Source organism: Neomonachus schauinslandi, chromosome 2 (assembly GCF_002201575.2).
Source record: "Neomonachus schauinslandi chromosome 2, ASM220157v2, whole genome shotgun sequence".
Taxonomy (NCBI): Eukaryota; Metazoa; Chordata; class Mammalia; order Carnivora; family Phocidae; genus Neomonachus; species Neomonachus schauinslandi.
Window position 1 is genome coordinate 306,859 of NC_058404.1, and position 19,171 is coordinate 326,029.

General features: G+C 46.0%; 1 protein-coding gene across 3 annotated transcripts in view; it reads left to right on the plus strand.

The window, feature by feature from the left end:
• The first annotated feature begins 207 nt into the window (after nucleotides 1-207).
• FBXO25 (F-box protein 25) overlaps nucleotides 208-19,171 on the plus strand; it is a 51,338-nt gene continuing 32,374 nt past the window's right edge. For all 3 annotated transcript variants that reach the window (XM_021694235.2, XM_021694233.1, XM_021694234.1), the window contains exons 1-2: nucleotides 208-347; nucleotides 8,067-8,207. In XM_021694235.2, the coding sequence (XP_021549910.1) occupies nucleotides 8,074-8,207 (134 nt within the window). In that variant the 5' untranslated portion in view covers nucleotides 208-347; nucleotides 8,067-8,073. The remainder of the gene's footprint in view (nucleotides 348-8,066; nucleotides 8,208-19,171) is intronic.

The window sequence follows — 19,171 nt, forward strand, 5'->3', positions numbered from 1 at the left end:
CACGCGAGGACGCCGCCCCGCACCACGCCCGCGGGTCCGCGCACCCAGCCGCACCCACGGAGCACGCGCAGGACGGAGGCCGCGCGGGGCCCACTGCGCACGCGCGCGTCTCGGCCTCGGGGAGCCGGGTAGCAGCACGGCCACGCGGACCCGCACCTGCCAATCAGCGCGGCCCGGGGCGGGGCTTGTGGTGCAGGCTCCCGGGTAGGCGGCGGGCGACTTCCGGCAATAAGCCTCCGCTCCGCCGTCAGGTGGGGACCGAGGGCGTCTGCGCTCCGGGCGGGGACTGAGGCGGCGCGCGCTCCAGGTGGGGACGGTGACCACCTCCCCAGCCGTCCCCGCGCCAGGTAGGGTCGGGGGCCCCGCGCCGGGTGGGGGCGGGGCGGTCCTCGGCCGCACGGCGCGGCCTCCGCTCGGCCGCCGCCCGGCCTCGCCGCGCCCTGGCCTCGGCCTCCGCGGGAGCTTTCCTCGGGGGCTGCGCGTCCTCCGACGGTTCCCGGAGCTCCTCCCGCCGGCGTGTCCGTCCCAGTCCGCCCTCCCCCGCGCGCCCCGAGCCCGCTTCTCCCGGGGACATCTGCCGCCTCCGCCCTGCGGTCCTCGTCCGCGCCCCACCTGCTGCCCGACCCCGGTCCCCGGTCCTCGGCTGCGGCTCCAGCTTCTCACTCGGTCCCCGTCCTTGGCTTCGGTGTCCTCCGCTTGCCTGGTCCTCGGTCCCCAGCCCCCTCCCGGGTGCCAGCTTCTCCCTAAGCCGGTCCCTCGCTCCCCAGTCCTCGTCCGTGGCTCCCGTGTCCTCCCCGTGCCTGGCCCTCGGTCCCCACTCCTCTGTGGCTCCAGCATCTTCCCCAAGCCCGGCCCTTGGTCCTCGTCCATGGCTCCAGCATCCTCGGAGAGCCTGCCTCCCTGCACTGGCAGCTGATGCCTGGGCTCTGCATCCTTCTCTTCACCATAAGTTCGTTTTCACCCTTCTTTCCTGGATTCCACTGTCTCTGTGGGCCTATTCAAACTCATTTTTGAAAACTCAGGCATCTAAAGAATCCTGTGAAGTCCTCTTTTCTTGCCTCTTCCAAATCTGTATCCTCCAGCCCTAACCAGAAGACACATTTTCTCATTCTTTCGTAAGAATTCATACCCCTCAGATTGCATTTCTCCCTGTTTATTTCCTCGTCTCTGTTTCTTTGCAGCATCTGTGACCATCTCTCAGGCCTCCTTACAGGAAATTTCTGATGGTCAGCCCTCAGTTCACTGCTTCTTGATGTGCTTTCTGGATCAAGTTCCTCCATACTTAAAAACCACATTCATGTTTGACCCTAAGTTATTCGGAAATCTTGTAAGGATAAGAAAGCAGTAAAAGAGATCGAATGCTTATGAAATTGGCGACCATTCTTTCTTATCACAGAACAATGAAAGTTTTCTCAATTTATATTGAAACATAAGCAATAAGGGGAAAAGAAACTCATTTGCCACCTATGTTTGCTAAACACAAAACTATTATTTACGTTGTAACTTTCTTTTTATCTGGGTGTACTATGCATGGCATTAACGTTAGGTCTACACTTACTGCTTTTATTGTCTGGAACGTGAACCTAATCATGACTCCAGAGTACTGGTTACTCAACGTTTCCTGTCGTCTGACTTAAACAGCACAGTACCCATAGCCTTCTAAAATGTATTAGACTATGTCTCCCGGCATGTTTTCCTTAGTGTCTTTTCATTTAGATCAGTCATTAAATTAGACCATATCTGGTGACTTACGTAATGTAAGGTAACACTTTTTGAGAAAACCCACAATTCTATGACCTTTTCTTTTCACAGGGTGTTCACGAATTGCTGTTATAAAAATACAGGGATAGAGCATATGGGCTCTGGACACTTCAGAAATGTGATTCCCAGCTCTGCCAGATGCTGTGCCTCAGTTTCTTCTATAAAATGGAGGATTAAGGCTGTAAAAGGGGGATGGTGACACTTTCTGTCTTTCAGGGCAGTGTGGGGGCTGAGATAGTAAATTGTTCAGAGGAAGCCTAATTCATACTAAGGTCTAATAAGTGTGTGCTAGGATTATCATTAGCTAAGAAGGGTTGCTTGTTGGAGGAAGACATTTCTTGGTTGGTTCTGCGTCTCTTCTCTTGGGAGTTCCCACGGGCCAGTCAACTTGGAGAAGTCCTGTGCTTCCACCTCGTGCCCCCTACAGCAGAGATTAAGGGAAGATCTCTAAGACTTTAGCCCTGGATGCTCTCTGACATCAGTTAGAGTGAAATGTGCATGAAATTGCAATTCGTACCAGGTATTTGCAACTGAGTAGCTGCCCTTTGAGGAGGTGCTCTTCTGTGCTTGATTTTGAAGAGTAAGTTTTGCTTTTATTTTCGTATTTGAAATTTTTCAAAACATATGTGATTTTAATTAAAACATAAAGTTATAGCAATTCAGGTCTTTTAGCAGGACAGATAAATAAATTTCCATAAAAAGTGATGGGTTAAAGAAAATGTGGTATATATATACAATGGAATATTATGCAACCATTAAAAGGAATGAGATCTTGCCATTTGCAACGACATGGATGGAACTGGAGGGTATTTTTTTTTTTTTAAAGATTTTATTTATTTTTTAGAGAGCGAGCGAGAGAGAAACAGCATGAGAGGGGAAAGGGTCAGAGGGAGAAGCAGGCTCCCCGCTGAGCCGGGAGCCCGATGTGGGACTCGATCCCAGGACTCTGGGATCATGACCTGAGCCGAAGGCAGACGCTTAACCATCTGAGCCACCCAGGCGCCCGGAACTGGAGGGTATTATGCTGAGCGAAATAAGTCAAACAGAGAAAGACATGTATCATATGATCTCACTGATATGAGGAATTCTTAATTGCAGGAAACAAACTGAGGTTTGCTGGAGTGGGGGGTGGGGTGGGAGGGATGGGGTGGCTGGGTGATAGACACTGGGGAGGGTATGTGCTCTGGTAAGCGCTGTGAATTGTGCAAGACTGTTGAATCTCAGATCTGTACCTCTGAAACAAATAATGCAATATATGTTAAGGGAAAAAAAAGAAGAAGAAGAAGGTAGCGGGAGGGGAAGAATGAACCGGGGGAAATCGGAGGGGTAGACGAACCATGAGAGACGATGGACTCTGAAAAACAAACAGGGTTCTAGAGGGGAGGGGGGTGGGAGGATGGGTTAGCCTGGTGGTGGGTATTGAGGAGGGCACGTTCTGCATGGAGCACTGGGTGTTATGCACAAACAATGAATCATGGAATACTACATCTAAAACTAATGATGTAATGTATGGGGATTAACATAAGAATAAAAAACAAACAAACAAACAAACAAACAGAAAAAGTGATGGGTTGTTCATCATTCCAGAAGTGTAGTAATATTTCCAATCTGCAAATTTAGATGCCTCAGGTTGGGAGTATTTTTGAAAATTTGATATCAGGCTTTTCAAATTGGACGTTGTCTTTTTTTCTTGCTTTTCCCTTGATGGCTTTTTGTTATTGTTTGTAGTAACTCTTCTTCCAGAGTCTGCCTTAGTTCGTGAACTGTATAGGATTATACTTTAAAATAAAGCTTCATTGTGATGCAAAGAACATTTGTCAAATCTATGGAATCCACATGTCTACAGCGAAACAAATCTTTTCATCTGTGTTGAAGATAAAAACCTTGGAAATTCCTGTTTTTTATTTCCATGGTCCATGGGGCTGGGCTTCGTTCCTTCCAATCCGTATAAATACACACAGCACCTGAACTATCAGGCTAACCATACTCATTTCTCACAGAGGTAGTTGCAAAAGAGTTGATTATATTACTCGAAACACCACGCTCACTCTTTACAGTGAAAACTTTGCTTAACTGTTCTAGGAGTTGCTTTTGGGGCCTGAATGAAGTGTCTTAAGTGGTGAGTGGGCGTAGTGGGCATAGTGCCTACATAGACAAGGGCAGTGTTTCTGCGTCATCATGTTTTAGAAAGTCTCTTAGCTGAGGTGTTGGCAGGAAGTTTCTCTTGCCTGAGCTGTGCTGTCTGCCTCCATTCTCCCACTCCATCTGCCGCACAGGACCTGGCAGGTTATTCTCAGAATAGCACTGCTCCTATCACTACGTTGCCCCAAAACTCTTAATTATTTGGAGAATAAAGTCCAAACAGCTTTGACATTCAAGTTTTCCATGATCTGGCTTCTGGTCACCTTTCCAGCCTGCCTACCAGCCTTCCCAAAGATTTCTCTATTTCAGCTAGCCTATTTTGTTTGTTATTCTCAAAGGTGTCACGTGTTTGTTTGCCCACCATTTCTGTGATTGGTATTTTTTTCCCCTGGTCTCTCCATTTACTTAAAATCTAACTGTGCTTTAAGGCCAAGATGATGCCCTGGTTTTTCTTCAGAGGTCCCAAATGGTCTGCTTTTTGCTCTGAATTTCTTTTAGTTGTTCTTGCTTTACTGCTCATTCAGTACATACGTATACATTTTTTAAATCTTTTAAATATATTTACGTATATTATTTGTGTGAGTTTTCTTATTTCTGTTATCTATTTTTTCAAAAATTTTAAAATTGTAATTAACATATAATGTAATTTTGCTTTCAGAAGTAGGATTCAGTGATCATCACTTACGTATAACACCCATTGCTCATCACAAGTGCCCTCCTTAATTCCCATCCCCCATCTAGCCCACCACCCCCCACCACGACCCAGCAGTTGCACTACTAGGTATTTACCCTAAGGAAACAAAAATACAGATTTGAAGGGGCACCTGCACCCTGATGTTTCTAGCAGCGTTACCCAGGATAGCCAAACTATAGATACAGCCCAAATGTCCATCGACTGATGAATGGGTGAAGAAGATGTGGCTGTTGTCTTTTTAGTTCTTGGACTAGATAGTACACCTTCAGGGAAGGGACACATAGCATAATAACACGTTTGGTCTGTGTTTGACTGTCATTGGAGTGGTCTATATTTGGTCTGTGCAGCAGTGTTCTGCATGGTTGCCACTTTCTTTAATACAGGTTTTCCTGAATCCACCGTATATGATGCCAAGAGATAATGTTGGCAACTGTCGGAGATGGTCCTCACAGACATTCTTCTCTCGTCTGTGTTTTATGAGACTACATTACCTTTTAAGCAGCATCTTCTCTGTCATGGTTTGCACTTGCCTTCTTCGGTAGGAGCGCATACTAATGGAGACAGTTTTAGATAATGATGAACTGACCGGACGTGGTAGTAGCTCCTGCATTTTAGGGTGATTGGTAGTTTGAAACAAATCTGTAGGATGATACTTACAGGGACGCCCGAGCGGCTCAGTCGTTAAGCGTCTGCCTTCGGCTCAGGTCATGGTCCCAGGGTCCTGGGATCGAGCCCCGCATCGGGCTCTCTGCTCAGCGGGAAGCCTGCTTCTCCCTCTCCCACTCCCCCTGCTTGTGCTCACTCTCTCTCTGTCAAATAAATAAAGAAAATCTTAAAAAAAAAAAAGAAAAATTTCTGGGGCGCCTGGGTGGCTCAGTCGTTAAGCGTCTGCCTTCGGCTCAGGTCATGATCCCAGGGTCCTGGGATCGAGCCCCACATCAGGCTCCCTGCTCGGTGGGGAGCCTGCTTCTCCCTCTCCCTCTGTCGCTCCCCCTGCTTGTGCTCTCTCACTTTCTCTCTCTCTGTCTCAAATAAATATCTTTAAAAAAAAAGATGATACTTACAAAAATAGTGCTGAGATTTAAATAATGATTTTAAGTATCTTCTAAAATAAGAATTTGAGTGAAAATGTGACTGTTTAAGATGTTCTTCCTGGAAAACAAGTTGCGTTAAGGAAGGGAGCACTTAGAGTTGACCCAGGAATACAGTTGAAGACTTAGAATTTCCTTCTAATCTTTTTGTCTCAGATTCTAAGCCAGTATAAATGTCTACTTAATAGCCTGTTTTTTTGTTAGTTGTAATAAATATAGTTGGGAGATTATATTTGAAAACTTCTTTCTCTCAGGTACTCTGTTAGGAATACTCCACATTAGCGAAATGCTCCAAGTCTACTTCGGATGTGAGATTAATATAACACATTTTTGAAACTATTTTTGGTTGAGTTATCTGCTACTTTTTTGTGGCTAAATCCAATATATACTTGTCAATTCTTACTGTGCTAGCTTGTTAATAAGTATTTTCCTCTCTGTCAATCATTCCTTTCTTAAAATACATTCTTCTCTTGACTTCCTACTCCCTTCCTCCTACCTCTTTGGCTCTTCCTTTTCAGTTCCCTTTCTTGGCTCCTATTTATCGCTTGTGCCTCAAATGTCCTCGTCCCTTAGAGTTTTTCCCTAGGCTCCATGTGTTCTCTCTTGTGGTATCATTCCTATGGGTTTGGCTTCTACCTTAATGCTGATGAGTTTCCTGTCCTGTCCTCCAGCCTTCCTCTCTCTCCTGAGCGATGGATCTGTATATGCATTCATTCGTGCAGTGTTTATCGAGCTCCCTTGTGTACTCCCATTGCCCACAGATACTCCTCTTTAATTGGGGTGAAGGTAAACACTGTATTTTCTAAAAGTTTCCAAGACAGTAATGTTAACGTACAGCAAGGGTTGAGAACCACTGACCGAGAGGCAATGGAAGAGCTAGTATTTGAGGTCTTGCTCTCAACAAATTGCAAGCGTCATGAAAGTAATAATATCTGCGTCATCATTTTTTTTTTTTGAAGATTTTATTTACTTATTTGACAGAGAGAGAGAGAGAGTGAGAGCAGGAACACAAGCAGGGGGAGTGGGAGAGGGAGAAGCAGGCTTCCCGCCGAGCAGGGAGCACGATGCAGGACTCGATCCCAGGACCCTGGGATCATGACCTGAGCCGAAGGCAGACGCTTAACGACTGAGCCACCCAGGCGCCCTGTGTCATCATTTTTTAAGGTCATAATTTTTACACCTGGATTGTTCCACGTGGATTCCAGGATAGTGCCTATCGCCATGGGTTCAGCAAATCTAACAGGCTTGTCCAAAACTGAATCAACATCTCTAGGTGCCAGAAGCTAAACCTGGCTATCTTTGGTTTCCCCTCACACATCCAGCCTTTCTGGCACGTTGTGCCTGCCCTGTGGGCCTTTCCCTGGGATAGCTGAGCACATGGCAGCTGGCTGCCTTGGAGTCCGTGAGAGAGCCAGACAGACAGCATGCAAGACGGAAGTCCTTGACTGCTCTTGAACTCTGCCTCCTGAATGCTTCTGGAATCTCTCTCCTCCAATGCAGCCACACTTTGACCTTCTGGTGGCCAGTGTTCGGTAGCCGCCGTCCTAATTCCTCCTCCCTCCGGTGCCACCCCTGCCCTGGGCAGCTCTGGCTTCCATCCTTAAAGCGTGACCCCGAGGTTTTTGTAAAGCTTGAATCTCATCGAATCCTTTACTTGCTGAAGTTCCGCTCTGGCCCCCTTGCTGCCCGCAGAGGAAAGTCCGGTCCTTTGACTTGATCCCTTCCCGTTCTCACTTCTCACCACCCCCTACGCCCAGTCTCACACCATAAGCTTCATCCAAACTGAAGAACGTACAGTGCTCACCAGGAATATGTTTCATGTTCCATTGCTTCTAATTTCTGGTGCAGAGCGTTTTCTCTGGTGTACCACTCCCTGTTCTTCCTCAGTCCCTGACTCCTGCTGGCTCTGCAGGTACAAGCTGAGGTGGTGCCTCTGGTGAGCCTGTCCTGACGTACGCCGTGTCGGGTTAGTCGGTCCACCGGCGCATGTCCTTCTTGCTGTGATGGTATGACCGAGGTGCTGTGTTACCATCAGTCTCTCCTGAGCATGTAGGCTATATGGAGGCATTAACTTTAGTCTTTAAAATTAAGGAGTAAGTGAAAGGAAGCCTGTTAATTGTACATACATTTTTTAAAGTAAATTACTTCTGGGGCACCTGGTGGCTCAGTCGTTAAGCGTCTGCCTTCGGTTCAGGTCATGATCCCAGGGTCCTGGGATCGAGCCCTGCATCTGGCTCCCTGCTCAGTGGGAAGCCTGCTTCTCCCTCTCCCACTCCCCCTGCTTGTGTTCCCTCTCTCACTGTCTCTCTCTCTCTCTCTCTCTGTCAATTCAATAAAAAAATAAAATCTTTAAAAAAAATAAAGTACTTCTTTTACAGGAGAACTATGCCATTTTTGGGTCAGGACTGGAGATCTCCTGGATGGAGCTGGATTAAGACAGAAGATGGCTGGAAGAGATGTGAATCCTGGAGTCGGGACCTGGAAAGAGAGACTAACCCGCGTACTATCAGTCACAGCATGTAAGTTACAGCCGCACAGAGCCCCATCCTTTGCCTGCCACACATGTATGGTGAAGTCCCCACAGAGCGCCATAACTTGTCATTGGCTGAGTTTGCCCATATGCAAGGCTGATGAGAAGTCACACGTTATTTAGCTGAAGACTGAGCCTAGTAGACGGTCTGGGACCTTCCCATAGGTTCTACTTTCTTCTATTGAAGACATTTAATCGTTCCAGTAAGCTGAGAAAAAGGGATTACGTTAACCCCATATAATAGCTGAGGAACCTCAGGATACCGAGAATCGGTTTTGGCAGCATCTGTCTGAGACCTTGCACAGGACAAATGCGCTTTTCTCCCTGGAAGCCTGAGCTGCTGTAGTGACTGTGCTCAGGATGGAAGGACATTCTGTGTGGTTGCCGTGCTGAGCGTAGCCTCCTCTGCACAGTCCCGAGGTGGGGCATCGCCCACGGCATCTGCGTCCCAGTCAGCAGGGTAGAAGGGGAGGGGATGTGATTGCGCTTGCGCACACCTCATCGGCGAGAGCACTAGCTGCAGAGGAGGCTGGGGGCTTTCCCTGTCGTGTAGCCGTGCATCCAGATGACAGAGACTACACGGACTCGGAAGCCTGGCGTGCTGAGTGGCAGTCTGTATCACAGGTGGTGCTTGTGGGGAGATCTCAGGCCCTCCTCCTTCAGTGTTAGGGGTTGAGTAGGTGATTTTGGTCTGTGTTTTTATTTGGCATTTGCATAATTATCAACTGTATTTTTAACTGACAGACAATCTGATTTTTTTTTATCATTTTATTATAGTTTTTCATCATGATAAGTGTACTTTTCAATCCCTATCACCTGTTTCCCCCATCTCCCCACCACCTCTGGTGACCAGCAGTGTATCTCTGTTGTTAGGAGTCTGTTGCTGGGTTTGTCTCTCTCTCTTTTTTTATCCCCCATTTGCTCATTTGTTTTGTTTCTTAAATTCCACGTGTAAGTGAGATTTTATGGTATTTGTCTTTCTCTGACTGATTTCGCTTAGGATTATACTTTCTAGCTCCATCCACATCACTGCAAATGGCAAGATTTCATCCTTTCTGATGGCTGCATAATATTCCATTGTGTATATGGACCACATCTTCTTTATCCATTCATCTGTTGAAGGGCATCTCGGCTCTTTCCACAGTTTGGCTATTGTGGACATTGCTGCTATAAACATCGGGGTGCACGTACCCTTTCGGATCCCTACTTTTGTATCTTTGGGGTAAGCACCCAGGAGTGCAATTGCTGGATCGTATGGTAGCTCTATTTTCAACTTTTTGAGGAACCTCCATACTGTTTTCCAGAGTGGCTGCACCAGCTTGCATTCCCACCAACAGTGTAGGAGGGTTCCCCTTTCTCCGCATCCCCGCCAACATCTGTCATTTCCTGACTTGTTAATTTTAGCCATTCTGACGGGTGTGACATGATATCTCATTGAGGTTTTGATTTGGATTTCCCTGATGCCGAGCGATGCTGAGCACTTTTTCATGTGTCTGTTGACCATTTGTATGTCTTCTTTGGAGAAATGTCTGTTCATTCTGCCCATTTTTTTTTTTTTAAAGACTTATTTATTTTAGAGAGCGAGCACATGAGTGCGTGTGTGGGGGGGTGCAGAGGGAGAAAATCTCACACAGACCTCCTGCTGAGCACAGAGCCCAACATGGGGCTCCATCCCACGACCCTGAGATCATGGTCTGAGCTGAAACCAAGAGTCGGACGCATAAGTGACTGCACCACTCAGGGGCCCCATTCTGCTCACTTTTTAGTTGGATAATTTGTTTTTTGCGTGTTGAGTTTGATAAGTTCTTTATAGATTTTGGATACTAGCCCTTTATTTGATGTGTCATTTATAAATATCTTCTCCCATCTGTAGGCTGCCTTTTAGTTTTGCTGATTATTTCTTTCTCTGTGCGGAAGCTTTTTATTTTGATATAGTCCCAATAGTTTATTTTTGCTTCAGGCCACATGATTTTCTGACAGAAATTTTGTAGCTTTAGACTAGAGATTGGTTTTTGCAGTATTTGAAGCAGAAATTAATTTATATTTCAGATTATAATAAAGATAACATGTTATATTTATTGAACTTATATTGGAGCATTTCTCTGCCATTCTGAATTTTATTCAATATTCATGGCTGTAAATTTTATATAAGATTGGTAATTATATACGCTATTAGTCTTAGATAACGTTACATGGCTGTGAATTTTCAAAGTTACTTTTTATCCTACAGTTTTCATAGCAAATTATTTAAATTTGAGCTTGGTTGAATACATCTAGAAATGTTGGTGTCTGCATGGACTCCCAGTGATGACTGTGAATTGTGGAGGAGCCTGCGGTCACCACTCTAGGGTGGGTCAACAGGCTGTGATGTGTCAGACTGAGGAAGCTGTAATGTGGGAAACCTGCCACTCCTCCTACACTAAGGAATTTGCACGATTGTGGGTTTTTTCCTCATGCATTTTTTCCCCTTCATCCCACACATTTTAAACATCTAAGAATTAAATGTCTTCTGTATACACATAGAATTAGAGAATACAGTCAGACCCATTTTCTTTGCATGACAAACTCCATGTCCGTCTGTCTCCTTTCCCCTCTCCTGCTCCCATTCAGACTGCTTTCAGAGTCCTCTGAAGTAGCGGGCTTTGCTGACAGGCACTTCTCCACGTGTGGTGAAAAATACCCGGGTGCCCTTACTGACACAGTGATCTTCCCGGAACCGTGGGCCGCCCGCCAGTGGGCGAAGCGAAGGCAGAGTTAGTTAACACTCCTTTACGACGTCCGGTTGCCTTGAAAACCTAGTAGCCTCTTTTTCCCCACTCTACCTTTTTTCTTTGTCTTTCTCCTTCTTTTTCCTCTTTCCACAAAAATACATATCCAAACCTGTGGGCAGAGGCCATGAATGACCCAGAACTGCAGCAAATGTCTGATATTTTTCTTTCCCGGGAAGAAAAAGCAATTTAATTTTGAACCTAAAATTTGATAAAGAAAGTAAAACTATAGATAACCACCATTTCAGATTGCTGTATAAAATGACCTTCTCTTCACCTGAATGTCTTTGAGAAATAGCACTCCCAATTCTTTGGTTTAGGGTACGCTTTCTGAAACTAGGAAAATTGTCGTAAAAATCATTTAGGCAATCAAGATTCTAACCAACTTTGTTAATTTTTTTTTTTTTTTTAATGGGCATGAAAATAGAAGACCTTTAAATATCCCCCTGTTCTCTTTTCACCTCATTTTAGGATTAAAAGTTCGGAGGATAAAGGTAAGAAATCACACAGTTGAGCATGATCAGTTCAGGGGTAACCAGTCCATTCACACTTTGAATCCTGATTAAGCTGCTTTTTGAAGCAACATTCATGATGTTACGGAGGTTAATGGTGATGGAGCAAATATTAACCCCTATTCTGCGTCCTCTGTTCTTCATGTGAAAGATGTGTAGTTACCACGTCTCGTACTGCAGAGCACAGTGTGATGTCCTGGGATCCATCTTGCACCCCTTCTGAGGAGGTTTGCTCACTAAGCTGTGGATGCCCAATACAAGGTAGATCCTCTGGGCTACACGTTGACGAGAGGACAACCAGTTCGGGGTTCTAGCAGACGCAGACTGGTGAGGGATGGTGAGTGTGTGTCCATCGCAGCGTCCATGCAGCTGGGTGGCGGGGAGGGGCAGAATCAGCAAGAGAATAGCTAACAGACTGGACAAGGAGAAGGGGGGCCCCGGCCCCCAAACAGACCTTGAGGTCTTGCCTTGGGGAGAACCGTACTTAGTAATAATGTGGCTGGATCTCTCTATCAGGGTGTGGTTGGCACGCAGTTTTATGTCTGATGACAGATCTTGTATGATTTTTGCAAAGGGAGGGCATTGAAGAGGAGCATGTGGATACTGCGTGTCTTTGAGAATTCATAGCCTTCCCCATCAGATTGCGCTGTTGTTAGTAACTTGAGGCTCAGAGGAGGCCGTAGATGGAAGGCACTCCTCGTCCTGGGAGGCTGAAGTGTGATAGAGGGGGTGTGCTCAGCTCTGCCTTAACGGTGACATTTCTAGGGTTTTCTCCCTTTGCGATTAGTTTATTAAACCTTTTCATTGCATTATTTTTATTGACTTCTCCTTAACCATTGTTTCCAATCCAAGTTTGAGTATTTTTTTTTTAAGATTTGTTTATTTGAGAGCGAGAGAGAGCACGAGCAGAGGCAGAGGGAGAGAGAGAAGCACACTCGGTGCTGAGTGCAGAGCCTGATGTGGGGCTTGAACTCACAACCCTGAGATCATGACCTGAACTGAAATCAAGAGTTGGATGCTGTTCTGACTCTGCCCCCCAGGCGCCCCCCAAGTTTGAGTGTTTTAAGGCTAATTTTGGTCATTTGGTTCTCGGTGGAGCAATGGAAGGCATTGTAAATTCGGGGCTCCACAGAAAGTATCGTCAACTTTAATAGTTCCCAGGATATTCGAAGGCAGTTGAGTTCTTTAAAAGCATTTTTAAGTGGTGGGTGTCCCCAAGGAAAAAGGAAAGAGGCTGTATTTTTGGTTCCCTTACGAGAATGCAGAACGGGTCTCTGATCATGATGGAGAGGACTTGTGAGATCGTCTGACCCTTGAAGTAAGAGCTGCTCTCAGCCACAGCGCCTGGGTGAGGAGACGCTCCTGTGCCCCTTTCTGTAGTCAGAGAAGCACCCCCGTCATTTCGGTGTTTTTCCCTGAGGATCTTTATTGGGACAGCCTTCCTTAGGTTGTTTCTTCAGTGGCTGGAAAGAAAAACGTAAACATAAGTGAGCTTCAGTGTCAGCCTCAGCGATGAGTGTTTCAGGCAGTATTTGTTGGTCCTGCTTTTTTGAGCAATGATTTCATGTGGGTTGTGAATGCCTGTCTCTGACTTTGTTTTCATATTGCATTTTTTGTCAGTTATAAAGCAAGGACAATACAGTCCTGTAGAATGCAACGTGAAAAGCCAGAGTTCTTTTCTGTAGCCCTCGTCCTCTTCTGCGTAGGTAACCAGCCGCGGCGCTGCTGTGTTTTGTCTGGATGTCTGAGGGCATCGCTGACATTTTCTGCAGCCGAGACTGCTTCTCACCCAGTATGATTTCAGTGTCTGTCCGGGCACTCACACAGCCTGGCCACTCAGGGGACCCCTCCTTCTGGGCCTTCTTCTCTTCTCCATCGGAGGCCCGTCCCCACAGTCCAAAACCGTGAATGTCGGCATCCCAGTCTTGAAACAGTGATTTCTACTGACCTGTTTTCCTGTCCTGCCCGCGTTCTCTCCCCTCATGTCTCTTTGTCCAGCTTATATTCCGTGACCCATTGTTTCAGTGATGCTCTTGCCAATACCCTAAACTTCCATTCTTTTTTTTAAATTTTTTTAATAGACCCCCTTAGCAAATGCTTACCCCTAAATGAACCAACAGTGAGCAGCTAGGCAGGGGAAGAGGGAGAGTCCTCCCCAGGGTGCACCCGGGGCCACTGTGAATTCACTCCTCCTGCCCTCCCCCTCATCAGCTCATTCAGTCCCTTGCTCGTGCCCTAGTTTCTTGAGCTGCTCATCTCCTCGTTCTTCCACTGACTCGGGAGACTCGTGCTCACTGACCCTCTGCTCTGTGCCCGATGGGCTGCCAGCACCATGTAAACGCTGCAGCCCGGTGAGCGCTCCGGCAGAGCTCCTTCCTTCTCCTCTGACTTCTGAGTCTCCTGAGGGCAACCAGAGCTCATGCCGCCCCGGGGAATCTGAAGACAACACGCTTGTTCTCAGAATCCTGAAGCTCTGCTCCTTTTATGCAGCACACTTCAGGTGTCGGAGTCAAAGACTGGTAGATTTTTATTAACTCCCCCATTGCCAACAGAGCCGTGTTAGCCCTCCCAGCCCCAGTGCGCCTACACCGTGGCCGGACACCTGGCCGGACCCCTCACCGTGAGGGCGGGGGAGTGACTTGCCTGCAGGCAGGAAGGACGCTGCTGCCGTCACGTCCCCTCCAGAAAGAGCTGCTTGGGAGCAGCGCACCTGAGTCTACCTCTGCCCCTTGGACGCGTGGACGGATCCCTCCATGAGCCGGACCCGAGAGGTGCCAGGTTCTTATTTCACGTGCTCTTATACCCACTCAGCACACGAGGTGTTCTCTGCGCCAGGATGCAGCAGAACATGGAAACCCAAAACCCAAGCCCCAACCGAGCTTTCATTTTGGTGCGACAGACAGAAGGTGGACAAAATGAGTGCAGCGTGTGGCTCCTTCCACGTAACGAGTGCTGCGAGGGGGAAGAGCTGGTGTGGGAGGCAAGAACGTCGAGGGAGAGGAGCGGGTACGTGGAAGTGTGGACAGGGGGCTCCCTGAGGAAGGGGTCCGTTGAGAGGAGGCTCCCGGGGGGCAGCAGGACACCAGATGCTGGAGTGAGCCAGGGCCAGTCACGGGGACACTCTTCCTGTGCTGTGGGGACGTGGGCTTCTCCCCAAGGGAGGTGGCAGTCACAGGTGCTCCGCAGAGAGGAACTTAGTTCAGGTCAGGCTTTCACAGGCTCCTTCTACCCGCTGTGTTAGAAATGGGCTGCAGGGAAGCAAGGGCAGAGCAGAGACTCAGGTAATCCCCGTGGCGTGTGGAGGATGGAGGTGTTGGGGGAGGTGACAGGTGCAGGTTCTGGGCGTGTGTGTTGCAGCTGGCATTCCCAGGGCTGGCTGAGAGGATGAGCAGTGTGCGCGCTGGCAGGGAGGAGGCGAGCGGGGAGCACTGGGGGGATGGGGTTCTCTTGTTCCTCTGCAGAGTCGTTTCCCAGGGATGGGGGTCCAGGGTGCAGGGCGGGCGCATCGGGCGTGTTCCAGCGAGTGGTCTCCGTGCATGCTCCTGCTATCAACGTGTGTACATGGGGCTGTGCACGTCACCCTTTCTTGCCGCTGCTCGTTTCCTGGAAGTAGTTCCGTGTCAGTGTGTGTGGACTTACCTCGTTTTCATGGGTCCAGATCAGTAACTTGCTTGTCCGCGTCTTGCTGATCGGATTTGTTTCCTGTGTTTCAGTTCTGTACACTGACGTACAACATTAGAGAAGTCTCGGGCGTGCAGCGTGATGACTTGGTATTTGCACGTAGTTTGAAATGACCACCACAGTCTAGGGGGCACGGCCACCACGCATACTTACACATTGTAGCTTGGGATGGGGACTTCTGGGGTTTTCTCTGCCAGCAGCATGCAAATATGCAGTGTGGCACCCTTAACGCTAGTCGCCACTCCAGACCTCACGTTCTCCAGGACTTACTTATCTTAGAACTGGAAGTTGGTGACTTCTGACCCCTGGTGCCCATCTTGCATGTTCCCCGCCTACCGGCTCCGGCGACCAGCAGTCAGCCGTCTCTCTGGTCCGGTATCTGTGAGCTTCACTTGCCCACATATAAGTGAGATCATCTGGTGTCTGTCCTTGTGTGTCTGACTGACTTCACTCAGCACAGTGCTCTAAAGGTGTCCCTGTGTTGTCGAAAGTTCCAAAATTTCATGGTTTTTTATGGCTGAATAAGATTCTGTTGTATATGCATATGCCTTCTTTCTGTGTCCATCGATGGACACTTAGGTTGTTTCCATGGCCTTGTTACTGTGAATAACGCTGCAGCAAACACAGGGGTGCAGATGTAATTTCGCATTAGTGTTTTCATCTCATCCAGATAAATACCCGAAGTGGGATTGCCGCGCATGATAGTTCTATTTTTAACGTCCTGAGGCACGTCCGTACTGTTTTCCAGGCTGGCTGCACCAGCTTGCATTCCCACCCACCGCGTAAGAGGAGAGATCCCTTTTCTCCGCATCCTCGACTACACCTGTTGTTTCCTGTGTTGTTGATTTCAGTCATTCTGACACATGCGAGGGGGTATCTCATTGTATTTTTAAAAATTTTTTAAATCTCACTGTGTTTTTGATACACATTTTTGATAATTATGATCACCTTTTCATATACCTGCTGTCCATTTATATATCTTCTTTGGAAAAACGTCTGTTCAGATCTTCTGCCCATTTTTAAATTGGACTTTTTTTTTTTAACTGTTGAGTTTAAAGTTCTTTATGTATTTTGGGTATTAATTGTATATCAGGTATATGATTTGCAAATATTTTCTCCCATTCACTAGGTTGCCTTTTCATGTTGTGAGTGGTTTCCTTTTCTGTGTGGAACCTCTTCAGTTTGATGTGTCCCGCTTGTTTTTTTTGCTTTTGTTGCCTTTGCTTTTGGTGTCAGATTAAAATAAATCATTCCTAAGACTGATGAGTGTCAAGGAGCTAACCCCCTGTGTTTGCTTCCAGGAGTTTATGGTGTCAGGTCTTCCGTTGAAGTCTTTAATCTGTTTCAACTTAATTTGGTGGGTGTGTGAAGTAGTGGTCCGATATCATTCTTCTGTATGAAGCTGTCCAGTTTTCCCAGCACCGTTAATTAAAGATTAGCCTGTCCTTTCCCCATTCTTGGCTCAATTGACCACCTACATGAGGGTTTATTTCTGCATGCTCTAGTCTGTTCCGTTGATTTCTGTGTGTTTTTATGCCAGTACTGTCCTGTTTTGATGATTACAGCTTTGTGATATAGTTTGAAATCAGGGAGCGTGATGCCTCCGGCTTTGTTCCCTTTTCTCAAGATTGCTTTGGCAATTCACGATCTTTTGTGGCTCCATACACACATTAGGATTGTTCTATTTCTGTGAAATATGCCTTTGGAATTTTGATAGGGATGGCACTGAGTCTGTAGATTGCTTTGGGTGAGTCTAGCCAAAGGTTGGTCAATTTTATGTTTTGAAAAGAACATCTCTTCGTCTCATTGATCTTTTCTATGTCTTTTTATTTTGCATTTCACTTATAACTGCTCTGAAATTTGGTACTTACTTTCTTCTGCTAACTTTCATTTGTTCTTTTGTAGTTCCTTGAGATGTGAAGTTAGTTAGAGATTTTTCTGGTTTCTCCGTGTAGGCGTTTATCACTCTGAAATTCCCTCGCAGAACTGCTATGTGTTGCTGTGTTGTTTTCCATTTTCATTTGTCTCAAGGTAAGTTTCCTTACTTGTCTTTTGTTTTCTTGTTAGACCCATTGGTTGTGCAATAACCAGTTGTTGTAACTCTACACATCTGTTAATTTTCGGTTTTCTTCTTACTGCTTTCTAGTTTCATACCATTGTGGTCAGAAAACATACTTGATATCATTTCCATCTTCTTAAATTTAGTAAGATTTGTTTTGTGGTCCCAACATGTGATCTATGCCAGAGAATGCTCTATGTGCATTGAAGCAGAATGTGCATTCAATTGCTTTTGGAGGGAATGTTCTGTGTGTACCTGTTAAGTCCCATCTGGTTTCACGTGTCCTTTAAGGCTATTGTTTCCTTATTGATTTTCTGTGAGGATTATATATCCATTGATGAAATGAGGGTATTACATCCTCTATGGTTATTAGATCTGTTAATATTTTCTTTATTTAGGTACTTCTATGTTGGATGCAGAAATATTTAACAGATGTTGTATCTTCTTGTTGGAGTGACCCCTTTATCATTATGTAATGACCTTCTGTGTCTATTATTACAGTCTTTGTCTTAAAGTCTGTTTTACGAGGTGTATATCACTACCCCAGCTTTTTCTTTTGATTTCCATTTGCATGAACTATCCTCTTCCATCCCCTCATTTTCAGTCTGTGTGTGTCCTTCCATCTGAAGTGAGTCTGTTGTAGGCAGCATGCAGATGGGTCTTGTTCTTTTATCCATTTGGCCACTCTATGTCTTGTGAAAGCAGAAGTTAGTCCTTCCTCATTTAAAGTCATTATTGATAGGTATGTACTTACTGCCATTTTGTTAATTTCTGGTTGTTTTGTAGTTTCCTTGTTTCTTCTCTGGGTCTTTTCCTTTGTGGTTTGATGATTTTCTGTGGGGGTATGCTTCCATTGCTCCCTCGTAATCTTTTGTGTTTCCACAGTAGGTTTTTGTTTTGTGGTTACTACAGGGCTCACATAAAACAACTTATATTTATAACGGTCTATTTTAATTTGATAACAACTTAAGTTGGAAGACATTCTAAAGCTTTATATTTTACCCCCATTATGTTTTTGATATCACAGTTTACATCTTTTAATCTTGTGTATCTATTAAGAAATAATTATACTTATTTTTACTGTTTTTGTTTTAAGTCTTTATATTAGCTTTTTTAGTAATTAACTGACCACTTTTACAATATTAGAGTATTCTGGATTTTAGTATATATTTGCCTTTACCAGTGAGATTCATGTTTTCATATTTTTCTTGTTACTAATTAATACCCTCTCATGTCAGCTTGAAGAAGTCCTTTGAACACTTCTTGTAAGGCTAGTCTAGTGGCGATTAAATCCTTTAAATTTTGCTCATATATGAAACTCGTTCTCTCTCCTCAGTTCTGCAGGACACCTTTGCTGGGTAGAGGAATCTCAGCCGCTCTTTTCTTTCAGCACTTTGAATACATCATGGCACTCCCTCTGGCCTGCACAGTTTCTACTGAAAAATCTGCAGGTAGTCTTAGAGGGTTTTCTTGTATACAACAAATGGTTTTTCTCGTGCTGCTTAACTTTGACAGTTGAGTTAGAGTGTGTCTTGGTGTGGATCCCTTTGGGATCATCTTACTGGAACTCTCTGAGCTTTCGGGTCTGGATGTCTGTTTCTGTCCCCAGGGTAAGGGGGTTTTCAGCCATTGTTTCTTCAAATAAGTTTTTTTCCCCCCTTTTCTCTCTGTTCTCCTTCTGGGGCGCCTGTAATGAGAGTGTTGGTCCACTTGGTGGTGTTCATAATTCCCTTAAGCTCTCTTAATTCTTTTTCATTCTTTTTCGCTTTTGCTTCTCTGATTGGGTGAGTTCCACTGCCCACTGACTCTCTCTCCTGCTTTCTCTGTTAGTCCGCTGTGGGGCCCCTCCTGCTGTAGTCTTCAGCTCTGGAACTCCTCATAGTACTTCTGTACATTTTCTGTCTCTCTGTTCAGCCGTTCTTCCTGTGAGCTC